Source organism: Sesamum indicum, linkage group LG10, assembly GCF_000512975.1.
Source record: "Sesamum indicum cultivar Zhongzhi No. 13 linkage group LG10, S_indicum_v1.0, whole genome shotgun sequence".
NCBI lineage: Eukaryota > Viridiplantae > Streptophyta > Magnoliopsida > Lamiales > Pedaliaceae > Sesamum > Sesamum indicum.
This window is the reverse complement of record NC_026154.1, coordinates 13,400,577-13,426,854: the sequence shown is the minus strand read 5'-3', so window position 1 is coordinate 13,426,854 and position 26,278 is coordinate 13,400,577. Positions and strand designations below refer to the sequence as shown.

Genomic DNA, 26,278 nt, shown 5'->3' with positions numbered 1-26,278 from the left:
GGGAAAGAAATTTTTGGTTTTGTACGGATTGATTTCGTAATTTAGTTATATAATTTTAAAAATATTTTTAGTTATTTTCGGCCGGAATCTTTAATTTAATTGGGTTATGTGCAAGTCACATGCGATTTTCCGACCAATTTAGTCTTAAAAACACTAAAACTGTCAAAATTTTAAAGTTACAGGAGTAATCGCCAAAATCAATCCGTGCAGAAAAAAAAATACCGTCCCCTAAAACATTGTGAAAAGTTTATAATTAAGATAAATTACAAAGAATTTTTCTGAGATTTGTTATAATTACATATATATCGTTGTTTGGAAAATTACGAATACGCCCCCTGAAATTAAAAGTCACCTAACAAATACCCCCTACAATATGGATTATCACGATGAGGTATTTATTAGACGACCATTAATTTTAAAAAAATATTTATAATTTTTAAATAATAAAAAATATTTATAATTATAATAAATTTCATAAAAGCCCGTTGTAATTTTCCCCACCATACTGTTAGGTATTGTTGGTGGATACCATTGAGAGTTGGAACAATATCCATACTCATTTCTTTTATTCCACATTCTCAAACATTAATTTATTTCCAGCTTTTACTCCACAACAAAGAATTTTTCTTGCATAATGGCTCTTCATTGATGGGGATAGGTAGGTGGATCAGTTAAATTGTCTGTATGTTAGCTGTTATCCCTAATTGGCTATGATACTTGAAAAAGAATAATAATAATAATATTAGAATAAATTATAATCAACTTTTCAAAAAAATTTCGTAATTACAAATACTTTTTTTTGTAGTTTAAAAGATTACAAATACGCTCCGAAAATTACAAATATTCTAATGAACACCATTTGTGATAATCCATTGTGCGTGGAGGGGTATTTGTAATTTTTCAAACAACGAGAGGTATTTGTAATTATGGCAAATCTCAATGGGGCCCATTATAATTTATCCATAATATTATAAAGAGGTGGGACCGGGAAAAATATATATTTATTACAGTAAATAAAAAAGTACGAGTAGATACTTCACATTTCTATTTGTTTTTAAGTCTGTATAGGAACTTTGATCTCTATAACAGTTCCATAAATACATTGTACCTTGAGCTGGGCTTGCCTGGAATTAACTGTCTGACCTATCAGACGTCTGATAACGTGCAACATTACCAATTAGGTTGTCAATGAGCTAAAACTACCCATGTCCAGGCTCATACATTAGCCATTAATTGAGTACTAGACCAGACCTGAATGCACCCAAAAATTCGTAGTGAGTGTGCATATCAAAAGAGTATGGTATATGAATAAAGCGTATGAAAAATATAAAGTACGATTCAAATTGAACATTTACCCAAAATCGTAATTTTATTTATATTTAAAAAAAACACTACTAATATATTTTTAGTAATTTGTCTGAAATAAAATTATGTTAAAATAAAATTTAATTAAGTTATGAACTATACACACACTAAATGCATAAATCATATAAATTACTCTAGTCAAACTTACGAAATTTTTACCCATTATATATTTTTTGTTCCACATAATTTTCATTTCGATTGTTAGTAAATAGAACTTTCATCTTTCTAAATATACACTAATTACACCTCAAAATTAAAATTCATCAACATGTATACTAAGCACGTCAAGAAATGGACGCAACTTGCACGTTCGCAAAATACATATATACGTGCAAGTTTAATGTTTGTATATTATGCTTACGAACATTAACTCTCTAGCTAGTATTATCACATGGTTCGTACAAAGTTCTCCTTCAACGTTTTATACGTTCGTTTAATGGATATTTGTATAATAGGTGGGCTGAATTTTCTATTCCAAATTTTATATACGTTACGTGTATAAAAATTTTTTTTAAATAAAGCGGATAGTGTAATCTTTGTGCATATAATGTGTATATATTAAATGAAATAAAAGATACAGCATGCAGAATTCGAGAGAGAAAATTAAATTGCAATAACAACCTACTTTTATTACCACATAACATGATTTTAGTATGCTACTTTTGTTTATTTATGTCAGTGTAGTAATTGGCTTCTTGATCCGTAGCGAAAATTATAATTTTAGTCTTGTAATTTAGGGGGTGAGGTATTTTTATTTTTGTATAAATTGATTTTTGTAATTTAAAATTCTGTAATTTTATAATTTTGGTAATTTTACTTCTTTTTCGATTAATTTGGCAGGAAATAGCAATTTACTTGTTAGTCCTGCAAACAAATTCATACAGGACCAAAAATACTAACTCCCTGAGTTATAGGACTTAAATGTCAAAGCCCACTAAGTTACAAATTTAAAATTATAATTTAACTGAGTCATATTCATGTCATATATAATTTTCCGGCCAAATTGGCTAAAAAAGGATGAAACTTGTCAAAAGTTTTAAAATTACAGGACTAAAGCGAAAAATCAATTCGTGCAAGACTAAAAATGTCACTCTCCTCAAGTTACAGGACTAAAATTGTATTTATTCACTACCCCATTTTTAAAAATGGAAAGTTACGTGACAATCATCTGTATACCTAGTGCACATAATATCGATGTAGCATGAATTTAATCGAAGAGAAATGCACATACCATAAATGCATTAATAATCGAGTGTACCTAGTGGCACCTAGATTACATTCTTTTAACGAATAATACTTTTTGAGAAATAAGTTCGAGATTATGTGTTTGAATTCTACAAAAATACGAGTATATATCTCATTTAGCATGAATTTATAATATGAGTTTATTGATCAAAACGATATATTTATCAATTTCTTGATATTAATGTAATAAGTTATTATTATTATTATTTTCTAAGATAGTAAATTGTGCTAACACATTCCAACAATATTATCAATTAAGTCCTAATTACTCTTAGATTCATGTAATGAAGAGGTTTCATATTTTCCACTATATGTTGACTACTTTGGTGTAGCTTTAATTAAATAACTAGCAATTTGTGTAGGCACAAATTCTATAATACTATTTAAAAAAAAATAGAAAATATTTTTTTTATAAAGTATATAAAAAATAATAAATTAATATTAAATTTATAAAAATTGTGACAAAAAATATGCATGAAAATTTGAAAAATAGAAATAACATAAAAAAAAAAAGATATTGGGGGAATATTGAAAAATATAAATAACATAAAAATATGCATGAAACGTTAATTTTAAAATAATCACTAAAATGCATATTTAACGACAATAATTATGTATAAAATTGTCATTATAGAAAAACTAGTGACAATACGGTATATTCACTAGGTCGTAACTGTATATACATCTCTAATTGTCTTGAGTGATAACTTCATACGTAACTTCTTGTCACCAACAGTTTTGACAAAACAATATCCATTACCGAAATCACGAAACTCATTATTGTGGTAATATAAAAGCATTGGTCAGTAAATATATATCGTAAGAAACAATATTAAAGTTGCCACCTGAAATTGTTTCGTTGCTAATTAGGCAATACTAATCCTGCAAGTCACCACGTAATAGGACTAAAATTATAATTTTACCCGAATATTATGAAAGCTGCAGATTTTGGTAGTTGTGGTCAGTTGGTTTAGTTTACCCTCATCCCACATCGGTTTTGTAGCGAAACAGATGGGCAGTGAAGAGAATACAAAAGACATTGGCCAAGAATGAGAAACTCATACCTTTCTCGGCCTTTTGGCTAAGATCAAGTGTAGTATCTGTTCTTATCAGTTTAATATCTGATACGTGGGCCATCGGTCCACATGATATTAAATTTATTTTTCTAGGGGGAATGGCCCTCCAAGGTAGCTTGCTGCCTGGGTCTTCGAGCGTCGCCCATGCGTTGCACTACTGCGCGGGCCTGGCGCACCCCACCAATGCTAGTTTCAATGCCTTCTCTGACGGCTAGGCGGCCATTAGTATGACCGAGCTAGTACACTGGTTCAATTACACTTCTTCCTTCTCTTGATTTTATTATATTTTTTATAATTTAAAAAATATTGAACATTCTTGAAATTTGATTTATTGTCTAACAAAAAGTCTTTTTTGTTAGTATAAAATTTATTGATATTAATAAAAAAATTAAATAATAATTTATATTTATTTTAAGTAATTTATTATTGATTTATTGTAATTTAATTATTCACCTTTTTATATTTTCAACATTATAAAGATAGTCTCGTTGAAAAAAATTTGTCCGATTTACAATAAGTCAGTAATGAATTTATTAAGTAATATTTAATTTTATCTTGTTAAAATTAATAAATTTAGTAAGTTTGGACTATTTTATTAAATATAAATAAAATTCAAGGATTTGAATATAATATTTCAAACTTCAATATATATATAATTATATCAAATTTTAAGAGAGGTAATGCAATTATCTCTTAATTAAATGATAATTGAAATGTATAAATATATTTTTAGAAGTATATATTATAATTGAAACGTATACATATGTTTGTGTATGATTGAAATCTTTTAGGATCAAGCTTATATTGGGCTGCACAACCTATGCTAAAACCAAACAGGCCCACATTCATGTTATCCTAGTCCATATTTTGCCCAACAGGGTCCTTTATAATCAAATGACTTACATAACTTTCGTGTACCATGTTGTTTTTGTATATCTATCCAGTGTGCTTCGAATAAAATAGTTGTAGCATATAGTCATTGACTTCGGCCATGCAATGACTGTTGGCTGTGGTATTTGCGAGGGTGGTTAAAAGTTTTATCATGGCTCTTAATCATAATTAATAACTTTTTCTTGATGAAAAATCTATATTTTCTCACCGATTATATTTAATCGTGGTCAATAAAAATTATTCGCCATAATTTTTATTTCATATCTTTTTTACACACACACATCTCCGTTCAAAACACTGATAGCGCATCTTGATTGTTTTCGAAAATTCTTCTTCCTTTAATGTTAGTTCTAGTCCTTCAGTGCATTCGTGTCTTCACATGTTGAAAAGCCTAGGATACAAACTTGTGTTTTATTAATTGGTATCATCTTTCGTACTTTGGTGTCGCATTAATATGTGATTGACCAACGACATTTAATTTAGTTGACAAAATTGAGACCCCATAATCATTAGATTACGGCTTTGAATCCCACAAATATAGGTTTGTTGGTCTATTTAATAGTACTGCCGATAAACATCGATATTGACATTAATGATTGAAATTTATAATATAATTAGATTCGGGTTAAATCACAACCACTTTTCATGTGATTTGACATAATTATAAATACTCTCTCATTGTCTAAAAAATTACAAATACTCCTCTAAAATGAAAATAATTATGCAGCCCTTAGACGGTGAAATGGACATTACTATTTTACCCTTGTTGAAATTTTATTGTAAAATAAAAAAAGTATTTATAAAGCTATAAAAAATTTTGAGGGTGGGTAACATAAACAATTTAGAAGGAATATTAGTTCATAAAAATATTTTAAAAAATTATAAAATATACAAAATTATAATTTATAATTCAAAAGGACATTTTGGTCGGTTTATAACAAAAGTTGGATGTAAACCTAATGAAATGGGCTCGTTGTTAGAAGGACGTTAAAATTAAAAAAGTATTTGTAATTTTTCAAATAATAAGAAGGTATTTGTAATTATACCAAACCTCAATAAATATAGTTGTAATTGCTTTTTCTGGAAACATGACAGCTAAGTTTGGTTGTGTATTTCTGTGATCAAATCAATAATAAATATTGATTAATTTGGGAGATGTGTGTGTTATTTTCACCTGGTGACCCATCATTTCTTTCCAATTATATATTCTTCATCATAACTCATTTGCTACACTTATTCATTGTATCTGGATTTTTTTATTAAAGAAAATATAATAATTTAATGTCAAAGATATATGTTCTCTTTGCAAATTCAAATACATGTATTCTTTTTAGTATGAAGAAATTACAATTAATATTTTTAAAGGTTTTTTTTCCCCAAACATATTGATTCCCTCTGACCAAATTATTTTTATACTTTTTTACACATTAAGGTATATAAGGAGGTACGTTTAATATGGATAATTTGATCATAAAAAGATTTATTTAACATGCAATTAATAATGGCGACGAGGCTGTTTTGTCCGGTCCCAAGGCCCCCTTAAAAACTCGGCCTCAACCCCCCCCACCCGATCCCACCTAGCTCTGGATTGCTCGGTTGGATTCAATTTTTTTTTAAACATACTTTTTTTTAATCTAAAATGAATTATATAATATAAAGAATATATTTAACTAATATTTTATTTTTTTAATAAGTAATAATAGTTTAAATTTAAATACTTTAACATAGTTTTCAATCTAAAATTAATTGTATAAGACAAAGTATACACTCAACTAATTTTTATTTTATTAGATAATATTATTTTAAATTTAGTAATTTAACATTTTGATCTAAAATAAATTATATAATACAAAAAATACAATCAAGTAATTTTTATTATTTTAATAAATAATATCATTTTAAATGTAGGTACTTTAACATAGTTTTTGATATACAATGAATTATATAATACAAATAATACAGTCAACTACTTTTTTTTGTACGTCATATATAGAGTTTGATATATGCAAAATTATTAAAAAAATATCCTATAACATCATAATTTTATGTTAATAATGTATTGCATATGAATAAATAAATAATAAAAATACTGAAAAAATAGACAGGGGCAGGTCCGATGCAAAACCTGCAAGCCGACCTGGACAAGAGTAAAAGAACAAGAAAGAAAGCAATAAAGAATTTATAGAATTTAGTTGTAAGTTTTTGTAGGTATAAAATTTCTACTTGAATCTTTTGATTCTTCACTTTAAAACGTGATCTGGAACTTAATGCTTTTATCTCCTTCAATGTCGATTTGAGTCTTTAATAATGTTAATTAAAAGCCGTCGAATCTTCTTGAATTGTGCTAGAGAAAATCTTGGAACAATTTTTAAAATTATTTTATAGTAATGGCTTATCTAATGGTGAAGTTAATAATTTGGAACAGTTTTTAAAATTATAACTGTCGTTGTAACAACACCCCCTATCGTGGATTTTTTGGGTGTTACAAAATCTTTGTGACGGTTTTATTAACGATTATGAGAGACCGTTCCAATAGTAGTTCAATTGCAAAAGAATGCATTGGAATTTGCTTTCGGAACGACCAAATTAAATTTGATAGAATTATTATTAAAATAGCCTTTATAACACATATATGTATGGTTGTACTTGAATATAGGAGCGATAATTTAGAATACTTTTTGTAGCGGCCATGCATTATGTTGTAATAAGTGTTGCAACTGCCTTTGTTACTGCTTTTTACATTGCTTTGGTAACGGCTTTTTGGACGGTCTTTTTCAAATTGATAACTATCTTTTATACCATTTTTGTAACGGCTTCGTGATTATATGATAGTTATACTTATTTCAAAAGCTGTTACAAATGCAATGTAAATAAGAAGAAGAAGAACGACAATTTTATGTTTTTTAAAAAGATATATAAATATGGTAAAATTTATACTTTTTAAAATTTAATTACTTATCAAAACTCAAGTATGTTACAAAAGTCCAAAAAAAATTGAAGTAATTTTTTTATTTTATTTTATTATTAATTTATTCTAATTCAAAGTACATTCTTTTAAGCATACATACATATATAGATATATATGTATATATTAAAGTGAAAAATAATCGACCAACTTAATAATGAGTGAGTATATGAAACACAAAAATTACGTCAACTTTAAGTGGAAGAACACATAATTTTTTTTTAATCATGTCGGTTCGAGTCTAAACTATCGTTTATAGGATAAATTATATTTTTGACATAATAATAACTTATTAGGTATTTATAAGTACAAATTATATATATATTTTTACAAATATTGATTAATAAGAAAATGAAAATCTCATCGAATTTAGAGCCGTTGAGTTCGGAATTGGGATAGGAATGAGTTTGAGAGCACAAAGCGGCTTTCAGACCCAACTAGAAACGGGGTGGGGCGGGATGGATTTCAGATTTACCAAAATAAAATAGAAAGATCTTGAGTCAAATAAATTTCGCCTCGAACCTTCCTCGTTGCCATTTAAGGCTACAATACTAATCAAACTACTCTATATTCTATTGATATTGATTGGTAAAAGCTCGTGTGGGCTCGATTCGTTAATTTACGAAATCAAACTTGAACTTAATTTTTTATTTAATAAATCTTCAAGCTCAACTTGAGCTCAAATTCAATTCCCACAGGAGCAATAAATGAATAAAACACACTCGAAAACTTCAAATTATTCGAACTCCACTTGCGTCCGGTTTAACTAAGTTCTTTCAAGTTTGATTTGATTATTAACTAAATTAAGTTCTTTTTTGAGCTAAACAATAGTTCAAAACAAGTTCGAAAAATAATATATTCGACTCGATTCAACTTACAACTAATGCACATATATCATCGGAAAATACACCCACCATAAAATGCAACATACCCTTAATTGACTAGGATCTCCGTGTTATTAATCGGGTCGGGTTGCACTTCCGATCTATAACTACAGTTGTTGATCGTACCGTACTTGGAAGTTTAAGATTACACCATGCAGACTCCTACAAATACAGACATTTGACTCTATAAATACCGCACATTTATTCAAGATCATGGTATATTATTATTACTTGGAGCAAAAATATTCTCGACTTTTCTTTTGATCTTACTATTACTGATTTAAATATAAAAGGATCTTTGTTGGAAATTATCGAGCAAAACTCATATGTATTGATAGACTCCAAGAAAATAAAATAAGGAGAACAAAAGAGTACAAAAATGAAAGAAATAATTAAAAAATAAGTAGAAAATAATTTAACAGGTTTCAGGTTTGACTGTCACGAACCCCACACCACATGCAGATTGGAAATTATAATATTAACAATTTAATTAAAAATATATATTTAAATAATAAAAATGATAAAGAAATATTCATATTATATTATTTTCTCTTTTTCTCTCTCATCTCTTCTCTGTGTATCTATCTATTTGCCTTTCCTCTCTCTCTCTATATTTGTGGCACTTTCTCTCTCTCCTTCTCTCTCTATGGCTGACGGTGTCATATAATTTGGGCGACAACTTCATCGTCAGACTCGGCCACCGATGATCTTCGATGCGTATTCTGATTTCATCGGTAGGTTTTTTTTTTTTCTTTTAGGTTTTTTTTATTCTGTTGATTGTCTGGATTTTAGGTTGTTTTGTTTTTATTTGTTTGGTTGTTTAATTATTTATTTTTGTTGGAGTTCGATGCTTTGTGTGGATTTATCAAGATGGTGTTATGGGGAGGAGGGGGGATGGGTGGGGGTTGCCGACGTGGATCCGTGGATCATTTTGTTGAATTTGTCTCACCAAATTGTGTGTTGTATTGTAATGGTTTTCTGTATCTAGAAATGAACATTTTCCCCTTCTTTTTCGTTTTGGGTTCAATTTCGTGGATTTCTGGTGTATTTTGTTGTTTTTACGTTTACATTTTTAAGAAATATGATATTATATTGAAATTTTTGTAGGTTGCGTTATTATTTGCTACTTCAATTGTATTTTATTTCTTTGCTCTGAGTTTAAAATGTTCGCAAGATTGATCATAATGTCTCTCTTTTTTGGAAATGATAGTTTCTCATGTTAAGCAAATTCATCGAAGTTTCTACCTGTATCTTGTGAATGGAGGGTTTTGCTTAATGTCATTAAAAGCAGGGATCTTGGTGACATAGTTAAATAGTGGAGCTAAAAAGGAATTAGATATGGTCAAAGTTTGATGTATTTAAGCAAATGAATGGAAAATTGTTATGAAGCTCTATTTAGATGCTTCCTGTGAATAGTACTGTTTGACCCCTTTGGGCCCACGCATTTGCTAGTCAGGCTTTTCGGGAAGGTTTTTGCGAGTGCATTCAGTATTTCGCTGATTCTAGTTGTTTGTGGTTCTCTTTAGCATTTCAAGGATTTTTAAGATCAAAGGATGGAATAAATGTAGAGAAGAAATGAGGTGGCCTACACTGAGACCTACATAGATCTACTATTTTAACTACTTGATTTACATAAAACAAATCAGAAGCTTTTCCTGGCTCATCTCATGTGTAAGTAATTCCCTTCAATTTCATGACTGTATCTTATAACTGTTATAAAAACCTAATCCTGTATTCATAACACTATTAAGAAATGTGTAAGCCAGCTGTGTTGTTCTCGAATGTAATTAATTGATCCAACCTGCAATGATAATGAGTTATGAATTTATAAGTTTCTGGGATGATGCTTTTATGGAAAACCATAGGATGATAGGATTCTAAGCTATATGATAAACAATGTATTTGGAACGTCAAAATTCGTGAATTGTTAACGTACACAATGATTTTTTAAATTTAGAACAGAAATTCTATTGCAAGGTTTCATAGTCATTACATATATTGCAAGAAAAGTTGCTGTATTGTCAGTCATTCACTTCGATGCACCCAATATGCCATATAATTTGAACAATTGAAAGTTCAGCATATTTAACATGATGCTCCAGCTTCCACCAGGTACTGTAAAGTTAGAATTGAAGAAATATTGCAGAACTCAAGAAGTGCTGTTGTGAGATATAGTGAGTCAATATGATTGGGAATTGTGTCAGAAAGATGAATCAAAAGTGTTTTTCTTTGCGTTCATTGTGTTTGAATATGTATTCTTTTTTAATCTATCAAAAAGGAATAAATTGGAGTAAGAGTGTCTTAGCCCTTGTGCTGGGCAATAACTTAGTTAATACTTATCATTAAGCTTCCATTTTAAACTTATCGAACCTTCCGAAAAATTAATTACACATGATTACGGACTTTCATGTGTATTTCTTTATTTCTATAGTTGCTCCACTTTGTGGATTTGGATAGATCTCGTGATATAGTGCTGGTTGAACATGTTTTTCTTCAACACACATCGAAATATGTATGCAAAAACTAGTCAAACTAGTGATGCCATTCTACCAGAGGAATATGGAAAAGCAGCCAACTTAGTGCAGTCCTTCAAAATGTTTCATTTTTCAGGCAGAGATTTTAGAGTTTTCTTTTTATTAAATTTTGAGCTATAAACAGGCCTATTTTTTCTCGATTTTAGTTTATTTGTTCATCATAATTTTGAAACTTTTTCTACTGCTTCTGTTTCATGTCGTTTGCTTAATTTCCTCTGAATTCTGTTTAGTGTTTACATGATCTATCTTTTGCACTTGATGTTTTGAAAAAATTAAAATATGTTTAAACCTGCAGTTCATTTGAACAATTAATTAATTTGGCATATACGTAAAATGATGTCTATCCATTCAGTTGCTAGATGGAATAAATGGCATGGCACCAATATGGTTTTATGAAGTCCAGTGACTGTATTAAAGAGGTTGTATTCGCTTTTTACTCTACGTATTGGATTTCTGCAATCTTGAACCTTGACCATTTTTGCCTTTTCATTCATTTACTGGAGTAAGCAATCGTATTTTATTCTCTTTACTTTTTCAACTTTTGGGTAGATTTTTGTGATCTCAAGTCATATTGCTTACGTTGAGCAATCTGTCTTGATAAGTTTAAATTATGTCACATCAAATAAGGCAGTCAAATCATTGACTTCTTCGAATGAATTCTATTGCAATCAAATTTCAATAGCTTTCATGCATCAATTTGATGCAGTGTGAAAGAGGTGCTATATTCTTGAAGTATGCTTTTGTCAATTGCAGTACAGGTGTTTTAGTTTCACATATGTAATAGATGCCTCTAATCAATTATGGATTATGTAAATTGTAATACTGTTGGTGTTATATGCACTTACTTTGTTTTGATGAGAACACAGAGAAGATTTCCTTTTTTTCTTGGTCAGAAAAGTGCCCTTGCATACTATATGTATGATTGTGTCTCCATTTGTCAAAATTCTCTGTATCTACGCTTGGTTGTGTATTGACAGTCTGTGTTTTCCTAATTACTGATGCCCTAACAGATGGCTTGCCAGCTATTCTGTATTTCTTTATGGATTCAGTCATCCTGTGTGAAATTTTTATAGTGGTCAACTCCATCCACCACTGACATTTTACACTTGCTAGAAATTATACACTTACTTTATATGAATTACTGGTAGTATTCCAATTTGAAACAGATGCCGAGCAGTTCCATTATAAATGTCGCTCTGTTCACTGAGGAAATTGTTGTTATTTTGTGCAGGTGAATGACTTTTTGAGGTTATAACATCAGCTAGTTATTTTCGCAAATGGCTTCAGTGGGTATAGCACCTAATTCTGGCTTAAGGGAGGCGGGCAGCCATGCTGTTGGGGTTGATAGGTTGCCTGAAGAAATGAATGACATGAAAATCCGGGATGACAAGGTATGCCCATGGTAGAAAGCTTGTACAAATGTCTTTCCGTAAAGTGTTTCCCTTGAAAGTATTCTTCTTGTCTTGAGTGTGGTTGGGCCAAGTCTTAAAGGGATCCATTTCTTTTTTTTTTTTTTTTTCCCTCATAGGAAATGGAAGCAACAGTTGTGGATGGTAATGGGACTGAGACAGGCCACATAATTGTGACAACTATTGGCGGTCGAAATGGCCAGCCAAAGCAGGTTTGTCCATTTCCTGTATTTCATTTTCCTCCTACTTTCTGCATTTCTTGCCATCCTTACCGTACTGACACGTCCTGGTGGCACAAACAGCCTCCCTCTATTACAAACAAGCCCCCACCTAGAAAGAAAAGGAGAAAAAGGACTTAGAAGAAAAAAAAAGAATAAGTAAACACAGAGAAGAAGTATGTGATGGCAAGTGGTTATAATTTTCTCATTTATGAAATCCCAATGATTTTTTTGTTTAGTGAGGATCTGTCTTATATTTATAAGTATATGAGGTGCTCGCTGTTCTTATTTTATGAAACAAGAGAATCTCTTATTGGGGTTTCTGCAAGAGGGCTCACGCAAATGATGATTCTCACGAGACCGGATTAAAACTTTATTTTTGTCTTGACTGTTTCTCGATTCAGGAAAATGGACAAAGGAAAAATAGAATAAGTGTTTTGCATGAAAGTGCCCAATTTTATAACTGTAATGGCACAAAATATACAAGTAGTTTATGTATGCTTATGTTCAGTATTTAGTGCCATTTGCATGCATGCCATGGGGCTGCTTTTATTTGCTTTTCACTGATGTTTGGGATTTTCACATACCAAGTCTTACTCCATTCCCCTTTATTTGGCGGATAATTTTCAGACGATTAGCTACATGGCTGAACGCATTGTTGGCCAAGGATCATTTGGAGTAGTGTTCCAGGTAATATCTTGTATTGCTTTTTCCTTGTTAAGAGCTGGATGGTACTGTATGCTGCATATTGTACTGAGTTCACTTGTCAATGTTGTTATTTCTCAACCTTTTTTGGTTGTCTAGGCAAAATGTTTAGAGACTGGTGAAACAGTTGCGATAAAGAAAGTTCTTCAGGACAAGAGGTACAAAAACCGAGAGTTACAAACCATGCGCCTTCTTGACCACCCAAATGTTGTTTCTTTGAAGCATTGCTTCTTCTCAACAACTGAGAAGGACGAACTGTATCTAAATTTGGTACTCGAGTATGTCCCTGAAACTGTTCATCGTGTGATCAAACACTATAATAAGTTGAACCAGAGAATGCCGCTGATTTATGTGAAGCTGTATACTTACCAGGTATTTTGTCAGTTTTTTATGCACTGATCACTCTCTGTGCTCCGTGGACTAGGTCATCTTGATACCTTCACATTGATGTTAAATGTATTCTGTCTCTTCTGTTGAAACTGCCTTTTGCAATTCTGTTCATTGTTGCTTATCACTCATTTATTATGAAGTTGTTCAAATTTCCATCTGATAGGATCTTATACTTATTCTTCATTGAGATAATTGAATTCTTGTGATGTTAAAACTCTCATTCCTTACAAGAAAATGTTGATAAGTGGATAAATGAAATATTACCTGGAGTATATCAGATATGTTCAATATTCATCAAACTAGAGTTTGCTGATGTTAATATTGGTGGAATCTGAATTCCCTCTGCTGCCTGAACCCCCTAGAGTGTTTAAATTAAAATATCTGAACTCTGTCTAGGAGGCTGGTATTTTGCGAATGATATAATTATGTTGCTGTTTCGCAGATTTTCAGAGCGTTGGCTTATATCCATGGTGGTATTCGTGTATGTCACAGGGACATAAAGCCTCAGAATTTGTTGGTATGTGCTTGTTAGTTCATTGCTTACTGAATTTCTATTTTTTCTTTTTTGTTATATTATCTTTCTTTCCAGATCTTGTGTACCCTTGGAGTTTGATAAGAGATGTACATTTTCTAGTGGTATAGGACCAATTCAGATGCTTTACGCCAGTTAGAAAGCAAATACCACTTGTGTACCATCTTTTATTTTAATGGTGTTCAAACTCTGTGTGGTGGTATTCTGTTTTGTGATTGAGTGTTGCCATCTCCGGTACTTTGCTTGGGATTGTTATGATATCTTTCCTTTAGTAGAAGTTTGGTGGATTAGCATGTGTTGTCGGGAAGCTGGGAGACGAATTATCGTACTCAATTTGAATCTTTCGCAATATGAAAAAGAATATTGGAAAACTTAATCATTTAGATGCATATCTCAGATGTTTACTTCCATATCATGATTCATTCCCTCTGGAAGGTTCAGAAAACTTCATGTAAACCTTTTAGGCCACCAGAATAGAAGGCAATGTTAATTAACAGCTGAGGCTATCAGCAAGATACAATTGTGCCTGCTGATACCAATATAACATACTGGCTTGCCTTGACTTGGAAGTATTGCTTGGAATCAGTTACAATTTGCTTTGATTAAAAAAATAGACGCTTCAGTTTATGTTGATGGGAATTTGAATTTGCCAGTAATTGGCCTTATTTCTCTCTTCTCTCTCAAGTAATAAAGTTATCACATTATGCAGGTGAATCCACACACTCACCAGGTTAAATTGTGTGATTTTGGAAGTGCCAAAGTCTTGGTATGTAAAAATCTTATTCAGAAAGAGGAGTTTTATGTAAGTCTGGGGATGTTGACAATCACTTTTGGCAGGTCAAAGGGGAGCCCAATATCTCTTATATCTGCTCTAGGTATTATAGAGCACCTGAACTTATTTTTGGAGCAACAGAATATACTACTGCTATCGACATTTGGTCTGCTGGGTGTGTGCTTGCCGAGCTACTTCTTGGACAGGTAGTCTTTCTGTTTTTGTGCATCTTCACCCCCTGTATATCTTTTGTGCTGTCTTCCCGTTTATGACCAAACAGATCCTTTCACTAACTGGAGTACTTTCTTTGCTTACCCTCCTTAATGTGCATCATTGTTGGTGTTTTGCTTTTTCAGCCTCTATTTCCTGGTGAGAGTGGAGTTGACCAGCTTGTTGAGATCATCAAGGTTCTCTCTCATACACGTCAACACATCATATGCACTCTTTTGGTTTATTTTTTCTACTTAGGGTTATCTGATCTTCTCCTTTCTTGGAGCAGAGGGGTTTGTGGTGATTTGCAGTTCAAACTGCCTTTTAATCTTTTTCTTTAAATGTTGGGATATTAAGTAATGAACAAAGGGGCGAATAAGATATTCAGAGTTTTCTGGGGGAACATGTGGACAGTTGAATCAATTTTAGTTGTTGGGGTTTTATGCATGGTGTTTCTTTTCTCGGCTGACTCCTGATACTATTTTCAGGTTTTGGGTACCCCAACAAGGGAGGAAATAAAATGCATGAATCCTAATTATACGGAGTTCAAGTTCCCACAAATTAAGGCCCATCCATGGCATAAGGTATTAATATATTTATGATGTTTTCTGTTCATTATTTGCTCCTGTTCACTAAATTGTTTATTTCTTGAATCCGCACCAGATATTCCATAAGCGCATGCCTCCTGAAGCTGTTGATCTTGTTTCAAGACTGCTGCAGTACTCTCCTAATCTACGTTGCTCAGCTGTGAGTATCAAATACTTGTATATGTAACTGTCTTTTTGAGTATTTTTCTATGAGTTGTGGGGAGAGAAAAGGCCCTTTTTCCTCTTTTAATATTTGCTATTCCTACTTTGTTCTGCATTCGTCTTCTTTTGGTTGCTTGGGTTTGATTTTATTGGATACTCCAGTCCCTTGACTACGTTTCTAGCCATATTACATCAATACTGAGGAGACTGTTAATTCTGTCCTCTGTGGATGTGTCTTGAAAGTGATTGTTTGCCACGATTAGGTTTTCCAGTTGTCATTCTCCTGTGATGCTGATTTTAATTGTAATGTTGTTCTTTCCTGTTAGCCCTTAACAAGTTATTCACTGTTTTTGTGTGAAAAATTGACACATGCATTTACTTGCACTGTAGTTGGACGCTTTGGTGCATCCCTTCTTCGATGAGCTGCGTGATCCAAATACTCGTCTGCCAAATGGTCGCTTCCTTCCTCCACTATTCAACTTCAAGCCACACGGTACAAGTTTCTATAACAGAGCTTTTTCGCCCTGGTTTTTGTCATTAGCATTGGAAATTGTTTCATATCATCGCGTTCTTGTTCTCAGAGTTAAAAGGTGTCCCAGCAGAGACCTTGGTGAAGTTGATCCCTGAGCATGCTAGGAAGCAGTGCCCAGTACTCGGGTTATGATTCCTCCAAGTACTAAACAAACGATCTGCTATGATTCATCATGCCCGTCTGTTCACCCTCGTTCATCTTACATGGTGTATGCTTTGTATTAGTATTGTCTTGTAAAAGCAGTTCTAGGGATGTACCATTAACTAATCGCCTAAACCTCAACGTGAACTATGGTTTGAACTGTTCTCTTTCTGTCCTATAGAGTGTAACCTCATGGTGATAATGGTGACTGTTTATCTGAACGAACTTCTTGTTGGGATTTATACTCCGTCTTATAAAGGCTGTGTATTTCTGTTTTCTTGGATATGGATTTCGTACTTGCTAATGGTCCTTGTGTTACTTTGAGTCTACAAGTGATCGGTGACCGTGCTCTCGTCTTGATCGTCTCTCCGTCGCTTGCTGATATCTTGGTGATATTGAGACGGCCGGATGGTGGTGTAGTTCAGTAGTTCTTTCTCCATGACTCAAAAGAGTCGTATGGACATATCTGCATCTATTATGAATCATTCTACCGCATAATGTTTTCATTTCTTCCAATTCTTAAATACTCTAAACTTTCCCTTTTCAATTTTTCAGAAAAACATTAGCATGACATCTTTTATGAAACAAATAAATCATCAAAATACTTTTATGTAGTACTTGCATCATATGATGTTGCTTAGAGTGAGTTTGACTCAACTTATTTAAAAGTTCATAAATTTTATAAGATATTTTAAAGTTTAGTAAGATATATAAATCTTATTTTAAAAATAAGTTTTTAAAATATCTGAATAAAAAAATTTATACAATTTCTAAAATACGGGTACTAGTAAATTTGTAATTATTTGAGGGAATTTGTTAAAATTTAGAAAAAAAATTAAAGATTTATTATTATTCTCAAAAGAGTGTAAGCTTCTGACGTCTTATTTTTATTTCTAGAGTTTGTAACTCCATTTCTTAAAAATATTATCATACGCTTTATGGTATTTTATAAACTCTCATAACTCGTCCTTCTATTTTACCTCTTTTTCTCTTAAAGCGAATTGTTTTTCTAATTTATATTTTTTAGTATAGTAATTTATATTTTGTGTCAATTATTTGGTTTTTGGACGATAGCATAAATAGATGATGGGGGAGGGGGGTGGCATTCTTAATTTAATTATTATCCTTTCTTTTAATCAACTAATACATCATTTTATATCTGGAATTTAATTATGTTCTATAATTCAAAGTAATGTGGAATACTAATTTTTAAAAGTATTTTGATAATTTAAATCAACCAACATATTATTATTACTATTATTATTATTATTATTATTATTATTATTATTATTATTATTATTGTAACATTTAGTATGAACATTTATTATGATTTAAAATAAGCCAAAAAAAAAAAACATATTACGAATAGAAGTAGCTAAATATATCAGCATACTTCTGTTCACTTTAATTTGTATGCGTAGTTCTCCATTTAGAACTGAAAAAAAGTTTTTATCCTGTATTCGTTATTACCCTTTTCTTATTTTTTTTGTCCGAGTGAATTTTCTATTTCAAATATTATTATTTCTTTTATTTTTTTTATTAATACGTCGATTCAACCAATACATTAATATAATTAAAAATAATAACAAATTATATCGATTCAATTGATACATCAATATGTAATAAACTACAATAATTCACATAAAGTAAAACATATACTCACACATTTGGTAGCATTCAAACTCATAACCTTGAATTTTATTCGTGAGACCTTAGCCAGCCTTAACAAGGCTAACACATTATTGGTGTATAAAGTCTTTCCTTAAATATAAGGATAAATTGTATTGGCACCCCTGGAAATTAGATCAAATTACTCAAACACCCCCTATATTTTATAAAATTACAGCTACGCTTCCTGAAGGGTGTTAGTGTAATATCTTTTTAGGGAGTGTTTGTGTATGTTTTTCATTTCAATAAGTGGTGTAATTGTAATTACAACTATAATTTTAGAAAGTGCAGCTATAATTTTACAAAAAATAGAGTGTATATTTTGATCTAATTTAGAGAGTGCTGATATAATATACTCATAATAATTAATGTCATTATATATATAATATACATATATTAAAAAAATAGAAAATACAGTAAAATTTGAAAAAAAAAAAAAAATCAACTTCCCCCCACACCCAACCCCACTCTCTGTTGTCCAATAAAGTGTCTTAGTTTATGGGGTTCATTATTTCATCAACAAAAATGTCATCCACTTCCAATATTAAATAATGGAAGGAACTATCTACTTTTAGTCTTTAAGTAAGTATATAACTTTTTTAATATAATTTTACACAAACTATTTGAAATTTTGTAAAGTGTTTGATAAGCTTTTAGAGTAGAATCTTCCCAAATTTAAAAATAAAATTTAAGTTTTTACTCTTTTTTTTTTAAAAAAAAAGAATTTTCTAATTTATTTTTAATATTTTAACAAGTTCCTTTGGATTCATATTAAGTATAAAATCGCCGTTAGCCGTATGTTATAACACCGGAAGAAATATGATTTCTCTGTTTAAGTTAATTACTATGGTCACAAGAAAAAAAAAATACCACAACGGCCATTAATGGTTGTTTCTGTAAGTGAGATCAAAATAACGAATATAAATATTTTGGCATAACTAATATTGACTAATCATAATAAAAATTTAAATCTTCATATTGGTTTTTGTTTGAACGTAATTAATAGTATTTATTTACTATAGTTTTTGACTCGTGGTCATTTATAGTGCAACAAAAAATAATTTTTTCTAGTGTAAACTTTATACTTTTATTTTACTAAAAAAAAATACTTTTAAAATGCGAGTTTAATGTCAAATTAGATCCAAAAACGTTTTATTATTTAAATAAATTGAAGCAAACGCTTATGATCATAGAAGTAGCCTATCGTCATCAATTGGAATCCTAAAAAGGGCCAAGAATAGCACTATCAGCCGCTTCTGCTTTTTTGGAGCACTTGTGAATGCTTTTGATTGGTCAAACCCTACTCCAATTGCATTTATCTCATTTTATGTGAATTTGATATTAATTATTGGATAAAATATATTCATTATTTTTTTTTACAATCATCCAAATCGCAAAATTGAGTTTTAAATTATGAAATGTACCAGAAAGACCTTTCATGTTAACGGTCAAATTTACAAAAAACTAAATGACGTTCATTTTATAGACCATTACGTTTATGCCCATTAATTACACATCAACAACAACAACAGAAAAAGGAGTCAGCATAACATGTTATTGCTGTAAATTTACGAGAATACCTAGAAATACGAAAACCTTAACAAAATGTGTTGAGAAAGAAGAAATACGTTCTTTCCGGTAATTGTTGCACCCCAATGCCTGAATTATGTAGAAATAACACCGCAAGGAATTATAATTACTATATAATTAGTTTAAAATTGACCAAACTCGATCTAAATTAGAATTCGTGGTCAACCAATTACCACACCCTTTTGTTTCTTGATCCAGAATGCACCTTTGGAGGCTCCAAACTCTCTTACCAGAAAAGCCATTCTCCAAATGGAATTGGTCGGTCTCGATAGGTACTATAATAATGTAGTAACTCTGGAGAGTGCAAACCGCCCCCCAAAAACAAAAGGCAGCCACCCCCACCCACTCACGAATTCCTTGTATAAAATTATGTCCATTCTCAGCCAACCATAACACCTCCAATCAAGTAACTAAGAACTCGATCACCAACTTGTATTACACATTCTTGTCTAAGTGGTCACACTGCACTTGTTCATTCATACACTTCTCCCACAACGTGGGCGCCCTTCACTCTACACCACCTACTAATACCGACAACCTCTTGATCATTCTTAGACACTGCCTAGGTTTGCATGCGAGAAGTGGCCAACTTGTTCCATCAGTTTTCTTGATTCTTCATCATCAGTAAAGTCCTATATAAACCTCATCACTACAAGGAGGTTAATTAGAGTAAACTAAAACTAGCTAGGTTCATCATGGATTCTTCCTACCGATGTCGTTTTGTCGTGCTTTTCGCTGTCCATCTATGCTTTCTTGCTCTTTCAGCTCAATGCAGGCCTTTTGAGTACTCAAAACTATCGAGATACCTTGTAGTTTCTCAAATTTCAGCGTCGCCCTCTCCTGCACCGGAGGCTGCTGCTGCTTCTCACCCGCCTTCGCCTCAAGTTTCCGTTTTCAGTGTGGTGTCATATGGTGCTGTGGGAGACGGCGTTGCTGACGACACACCAGCGTTTAAAGCGGCCTGGGATGCTGCCTGCCAGGCCGATGATCCTGCCGTGTTGCTTGTTCCTAGGCACTATACTTTCATGATTCAGTCTACTATTTTCACCGGCCCGTGTACTAGCAGACTAGCTTTTCAGGTAGTGTTTATGTTCTGGCCAGACCTAAGTCAATTATACTTGACATGTGATTAGTGCATAGTTTAAGATTGGTTCGGTACGACCAAAATTGATTTGGATAGAATTTTCTAATTGTATTAACAATGTTTTTTTATTGTTCTAAAGATAGAAGGAAGTATAGTGCCGCCCGATGGACCGGATTCGTGGCCGAAAAACTACAGCAAGAGACAGTGGCTGGTATTCTATAGGATCAATGGAATGTCAATGCAAGGAGGTGGAGTAATAGATGGAAGAGGAGAAAAGTGGTGGGATCTTCCTTGCAAACCTCACAGGGTAACTTCTTACAGTTCCTGTTTTGATCAAAATTTATATAACTTTTTGTTGTAGTAGCTTCAGACAACTTATACTATGTATGCTTAATGAAACAGGGCATAAATGGAACAACCCCACCTGGTCCTTGTGACAGCCCAGTTGTAAGAAGCCTAGACACAAGCACTTTACATTAAAACATTCCAAAAACTTATGACAAAAAACAAAAGTTGACTGTTTTTCCCTTCATTTTCAGGCAATAAGGTTCTTTTGGAGCTCCAATGTGACAGTCCAAGGGCTTAAAATCAAGAACAGCCCACAATTCCATTTCCGGTTCGACAGCTGCCACGACGTCCACATCGACTCGTTGTACATAAAATCGCCTGCTGGAAGTCCGAACACGGATGGAATTCACGTAGAAAACAGCAACGACGTGAGGATATATAACTCAGTCATTTCTAATGGTAATAGCTAAGTTAAGAATGATGTTTTGAAGTTGTTTTCATGGTTTATTATGTAGTAATGTTTGATGTAATTGAGGTTTGATGTAGGGGATGACTGTGTGTCCATTGGAGCTGGTACTTATAATGTGGATATAAGGAACATAACTTGTGGTCCTAGTCATGGAATAAGGTATATTTCTTTGGACAACCTTTTCATGAATCTCCTCCTCTTTATGATCATCTCAACTTATGTTTATGTCCAAAAAGTTGCAGTTTATGACCTTATTTGAAACAACAACCACCATTATTAGAGAGTAAAGGCATTGAGGTACAAAAGTTTGCCCTCTCCTACCAAACAAACCAATATAGTATTTAGTACTCAACCCCCCACCAAAGAAAGCAAAGAAGTTGGCCCATTGCTTAGAAGGGTTCTTTTTTCAATAGTTTACATTAATTACATATTGGTGTTGCATTTTATATTTCATTTTAATAGGTTATTTTGCGTTTTCCTCTACTAATTTTTTAGAGTTATATTTTGGACCTATATCCTTTTAAATTTTGTAATTTTATTTTTTGCCTGAGTTCACCTTTCTCGACAATAGGATGAACTCCATCAAGAAAATGATCGAAATCGCGAAAATTAAAAATATGTAGGATCAAAATGCTAGCATAAAAAGTTAGAGGATGAAAAAGTCAAATGACCTAAGTTACGGGACCAAAAATATATTTCATTCTAAAAAGATCAAATATAACAAATGTGACCTTTAGATCACTAGTCTAACGTATCACGCTTATAATCCAACGGCTCAAATATCCATATCTAAGAATAATGCAGGTGTTTTATTTAACATAAGCTACTATTATTTCTATGCAGCATTGGGAGCCTAGGTATCAAGAACTCGAGGGCATGCGTTTCAAACATAACGGTGACGGACTCCGTCATCAAGCATTCAGACAACGGTGTGAGGATCAAGACATGGCAGGGTGGGTTCGGGTCCGTGTCAAAAGTCACCTTCAAGAATATCATCGTGGACACGGTACGGAATCCTATCATCATTGACCAGTACTACTGCAGCAACAAGGCCTGCCCGAACCAAACCTCAGCGGTATACGTGACCGACATCTCCTACACAAACATCAAAGGCACATATGATGTAAGAAGCCCGGCAATGCATTTGGCCTGCAGTGACACAGTGCCTTGCACTAATCTCACCCTCTATGATGTGGAGCTGTTTCCTGCCCAAGGCCAGAAAATCTTGGACCCCTTCTGCTGGAATGCCTATGGGGACATCAAGACACTCACTGTTCCACCTGTGTTCTGCCTGATGGAGGGCTTCCCCCTGTCGTTGCCCGACAACGATGTCGATAAATGTTGAAAACGTTCGGACAATGATGATCCATCGTCTGTCCAAATCGAGCACACTTGATCAGAATATGTAGCTATAGTTGTATTAATTAGTACTACCAAGTGATGGAACATGTAGTTGTAACTGAGCAATATTGGTTAAGGAACAATGTTGCTTCACTATTAAAATGGAAGTTGTGTTTGTCTTAGGGAGAATTTGTTGTTGGGTTGATAACATGTAGTTGTAACTGAGCAATAGGCCAGGTTCGGTGACTAGATTGAACCAATAAAAAAATAGCTGATAGGTCTTGGACCCGCTTGGGACCTGGCCAATCCCAAAAATCAATTCTTAGGACCAGCCTGGCCCAGAAATTTGGTCTTGAACTGGGCTTGAGTTTAAAAATAGATCTAATTGGAGCCCATTTAAAAATTCAGGACCGCCCCAAGACTGCTATAAATAGTAGTGGGCCGGGCTTTTTTAGGCTGGTCATTATCAATCCTGGGCCAACTAACCCACTGTGTACTTCGAATCACAGGCAACAAACGTCTCATAGTCGTGGTTACTAACTATTTACTACGACTATTTATTTTTTAGCAATGACAATTAGTATTGATTAAAGGGTTGGAATTTTTGTTCCATCATTGCATCTACATATGCCAAATATACAAAATTTACACCATTTATTTTATTAAGGAAAGATTTTGACTTTTATGAACTATAAAGTTATAGACCACAGAGCTCGAGTAAATACACTCACTACAAGAACAAATAAAATTAAAGGATCATTACACTATCTTCCGTGGAGGTTTGGTTGTAATTACACATATAGACTACTTATGATTTGAAAAATTATATTTAATATTTTTTACGTTTATTTCTATCTAATAAATAGATTCTTTGTTGGTCAAAATGCACTATTTATTGATATTAGTAAAAAAAAATAAATAAAAATTCATATTCATACCGATTGAATTATTACTAATTTATTTTAGGTTAAATAACTTTTTTTTTACCAAACTATCCTTAAGGGTGAAGATATACGTATATTCTCACATGCATTAACGTGTGAAAATGTATAACGGTAGTTTAGCAAATTTTGGTCATTTTTTTGCTTAATGTGAGAAATTTTTAAAATTACAGATAAAATTGACAAAGTAAATTCGTATAAGACTAAATCTGTCACCTATGTACTTACAGTATTAAAATTATATTTTTTTCCGCCAATTCAACATCAAATTATAGCCAAATGAAAGTACATATGACGATTAAGAAATGGGGAGGTAACTGGTTACTCATCGTCTCTGTAATTTATATCCCGGATTCATTTCTGAAAAATCTCAATACAAATCCACTATTTTCTAGAATAGAAACTTTATTGAAAAACACTATAAGTATTTTGACTAATAATCCACAATCAATAATTCAAGTACAAAAATCTTGGCATCTTTAACTCTCATTTACCCTAATATATAATAATTATTAATGTCATAAAAGTAAAAATTCAAAGAAAAGAATATGAAATAAACTAGGGTAAATTACAACGCCACTCTCAAAATTTACCATAATTATAAATACCACGTATCGTTATTCCAAAAACTACAAATACTCCATAAAATTAACAGCCATCTAACAAATACCTCCTACAATAGACTGTCATGAATGAATATTTCGTAGACGGTCATTAATTTCAAAAGAGTATTTATAATTTTTTAAATTTATAATTATAATAAATTTTAGAAAAGTCGTCATAATTTACGCAATACACTAAACTTGAAAAAGACACTAAATTAAAATGTGAGAGGGTTATGAGTTAGTGGGAAAGAAGACAAGGATGTGTGGTGTGGTGGAAGGCGGCTGAAAAAGCATAGATAGGCTTAGCCTAATATACTTGTAAGAATTGTTGGGATGAATGATTGGAAGGAGGCGTGGGTCTGTGCAGGCCAAGGCCGGCGCACGGCTCCTCTCACTCTCCTCTCACTTTCTTTACCACTTCATTTTGTTCCTATACATCACAGTTTATGTTGACTTAATAAATATTTCTTTGTCTATTAAATTAAAAAATAATTTACAATGAGTTTCTTTTTTTATATATTTTGATATATTTATAAATATCTCTTACTATTTGAAAAAATTATCAATATTCTATAATTTTAACGAATGTCTAACAGTTACTCCGGTCCGTTTGTGTCCATGAGGTTTTCATCAATTTTTTTTGTGAACTGACCAAAATGCCCTTATTGACTATGGATTTATAATTTTTACTTATTTTTAAATATTTTTTAAAAAAATTATGGAGTAAGTGGGTATTTCTTTTTACAAATTTTTAAATTTTTTCATCTCTTTTGATTTTTTTTATAAATTTTATAAAAAAAAAGAACAAAATTACAGCAACGGCAAAATTGACAATTACAAACCTTTATCAAAGGATTACATAATTTTATCAAATATCGAGAGGAAATTTGTAATTGTTCAAATGAGGAAATATTTGTGATTATATCATTTTATAGGAGCTCGTTGTAATTTATCCTAAATTAAAATTTGAAAACTCTAGTAAAAGAAAGATTTTATTTTATTGGAATTAATGTTTTATTTTATCAAAATTTTGGTTGTGTTGGAAAAACTTTTTTTCCCCCTTTTTGTCAACTGTACATATGATAAAAAATTGCGAGCAAGCCACCTGAGATAGGTTTATTAAGCAAAATGACCCCTTGTGAAAAAATAATACAATAAAACTTATATAAATTAATAATATCGGGATCATGAAATTTTATTAATTTAAAGAGATATTAATTAATTAATAAATTAATAATTTATTAATTTAAAGAGATTTTTATCGATTCAATGAACCTACATTGTTCTTCATAAATAAAATGCCTTTGCAACCAATTACGCGGAAGGAAGCACTCATGGCAGCAACAACTCTTCGCAATTTTTTGTTGCAGTATGAGAACGCAATATTGGAACTTTTGGATACAGTATGGAAAGTTAGAGATGAAATACGGTTATCTTTAAATTTCAAGAAGAAGCAAACATCAATAAAATCATATTTTAATAAATTGTCCTTAGTTATATTTGTAATTTCATGTAATTATTAATTTATAATAGTGAAGGGACAATAAATTCATATAAGGGTCTTCCAGAAAATTATTATTTTATTAAATTAGACCTTAGGCCCAAGTAAAAAAATTATTATTAATTTTAAAAAAATTATTAATTTATCGAGTATTAATTTATAGATATTCTACT

General features: G+C 31.8%; 2 protein-coding genes across 2 annotated transcripts; both read left to right on the top strand.

Annotated features, from left to right (window-relative positions):
- Window positions 8,982-16,901, top strand: LOC105172456 (shaggy-related protein kinase alpha). Its single transcript, XM_011093890.2, has 13 exons — window positions 8,982-9,160; window positions 12,192-12,351; window positions 12,489-12,581; window positions 13,218-13,277; window positions 13,392-13,664; window positions 14,125-14,199; window positions 14,924-14,980; window positions 15,052-15,192; window positions 15,343-15,393; window positions 15,685-15,780; window positions 15,860-15,943; window positions 16,336-16,438; window positions 16,527-16,901. The coding sequence occupies exons 2-13, from the start codon at window positions 12,238-12,240 to the stop codon at window positions 16,607-16,609; spliced, it is 1,230 nt and encodes a 409-aa protein (XP_011092192.1). The 5' UTR covers window positions 8,982-9,160; window positions 12,192-12,237; the 3' UTR covers window positions 16,610-16,901.
- LOC105172803 (polygalacturonase At1g48100) lies at window positions 20,268-23,627 on the top strand. The gene is made up of 6 exons (XM_020697201.1): window positions 20,268-20,955; window positions 21,100-21,267; window positions 21,363-21,407; window positions 21,500-21,707; window positions 21,795-21,876; window positions 22,561-23,627. Exons 1-6 carry the CDS (start codon window positions 20,572-20,574, stop codon window positions 23,060-23,062), a joined length of 1,389 nt encoding a protein of 462 aa, XP_020552860.1. The 5' UTR covers window positions 20,268-20,571; the 3' UTR covers window positions 23,063-23,627.

Bases quoted from the DNA above. Each gene is read 5' to 3' on its own strand.
- LOC105172456 (XM_011093890.2), top strand. From the start codon at position 12,238: ATGGCTTCAGTGGGTATAGCACCTAATTCTGGCTTAAGGGAGGCGGGC. The intron at 13,665-14,124 runs GTATTTTGTCAG...GCTGTTTCGCAG, and splicing joins TGAAGCTGTATACTTACCAG to ATTTTCAGAGCGTTGGCTTA. The intron at 14,200-14,923 runs GTATGTGCTTGT...CACATTATGCAG, and splicing joins TAAAGCCTCAGAATTTGTTG to GTGAATCCACACACTCACCA.
- LOC105172803 (XM_020697201.1), top strand. From the start codon at position 20,572: ATGGATTCTTCCTACCGATGTCGTTTTGTCGTGCTTTTCGCTGTCCAT. The intron at 21,708-21,794 runs GTAATAGCTAAG...GGTTTGATGTAG, and splicing joins TAACTCAGTCATTTCTAATG to GGGATGACTGTGTGTCCATT. The intron at 21,877-22,560 runs GTATATTTCTTT...ATTTCTATGCAG, and splicing joins GGTCCTAGTCATGGAATAAG to CATTGGGAGCCTAGGTATCA.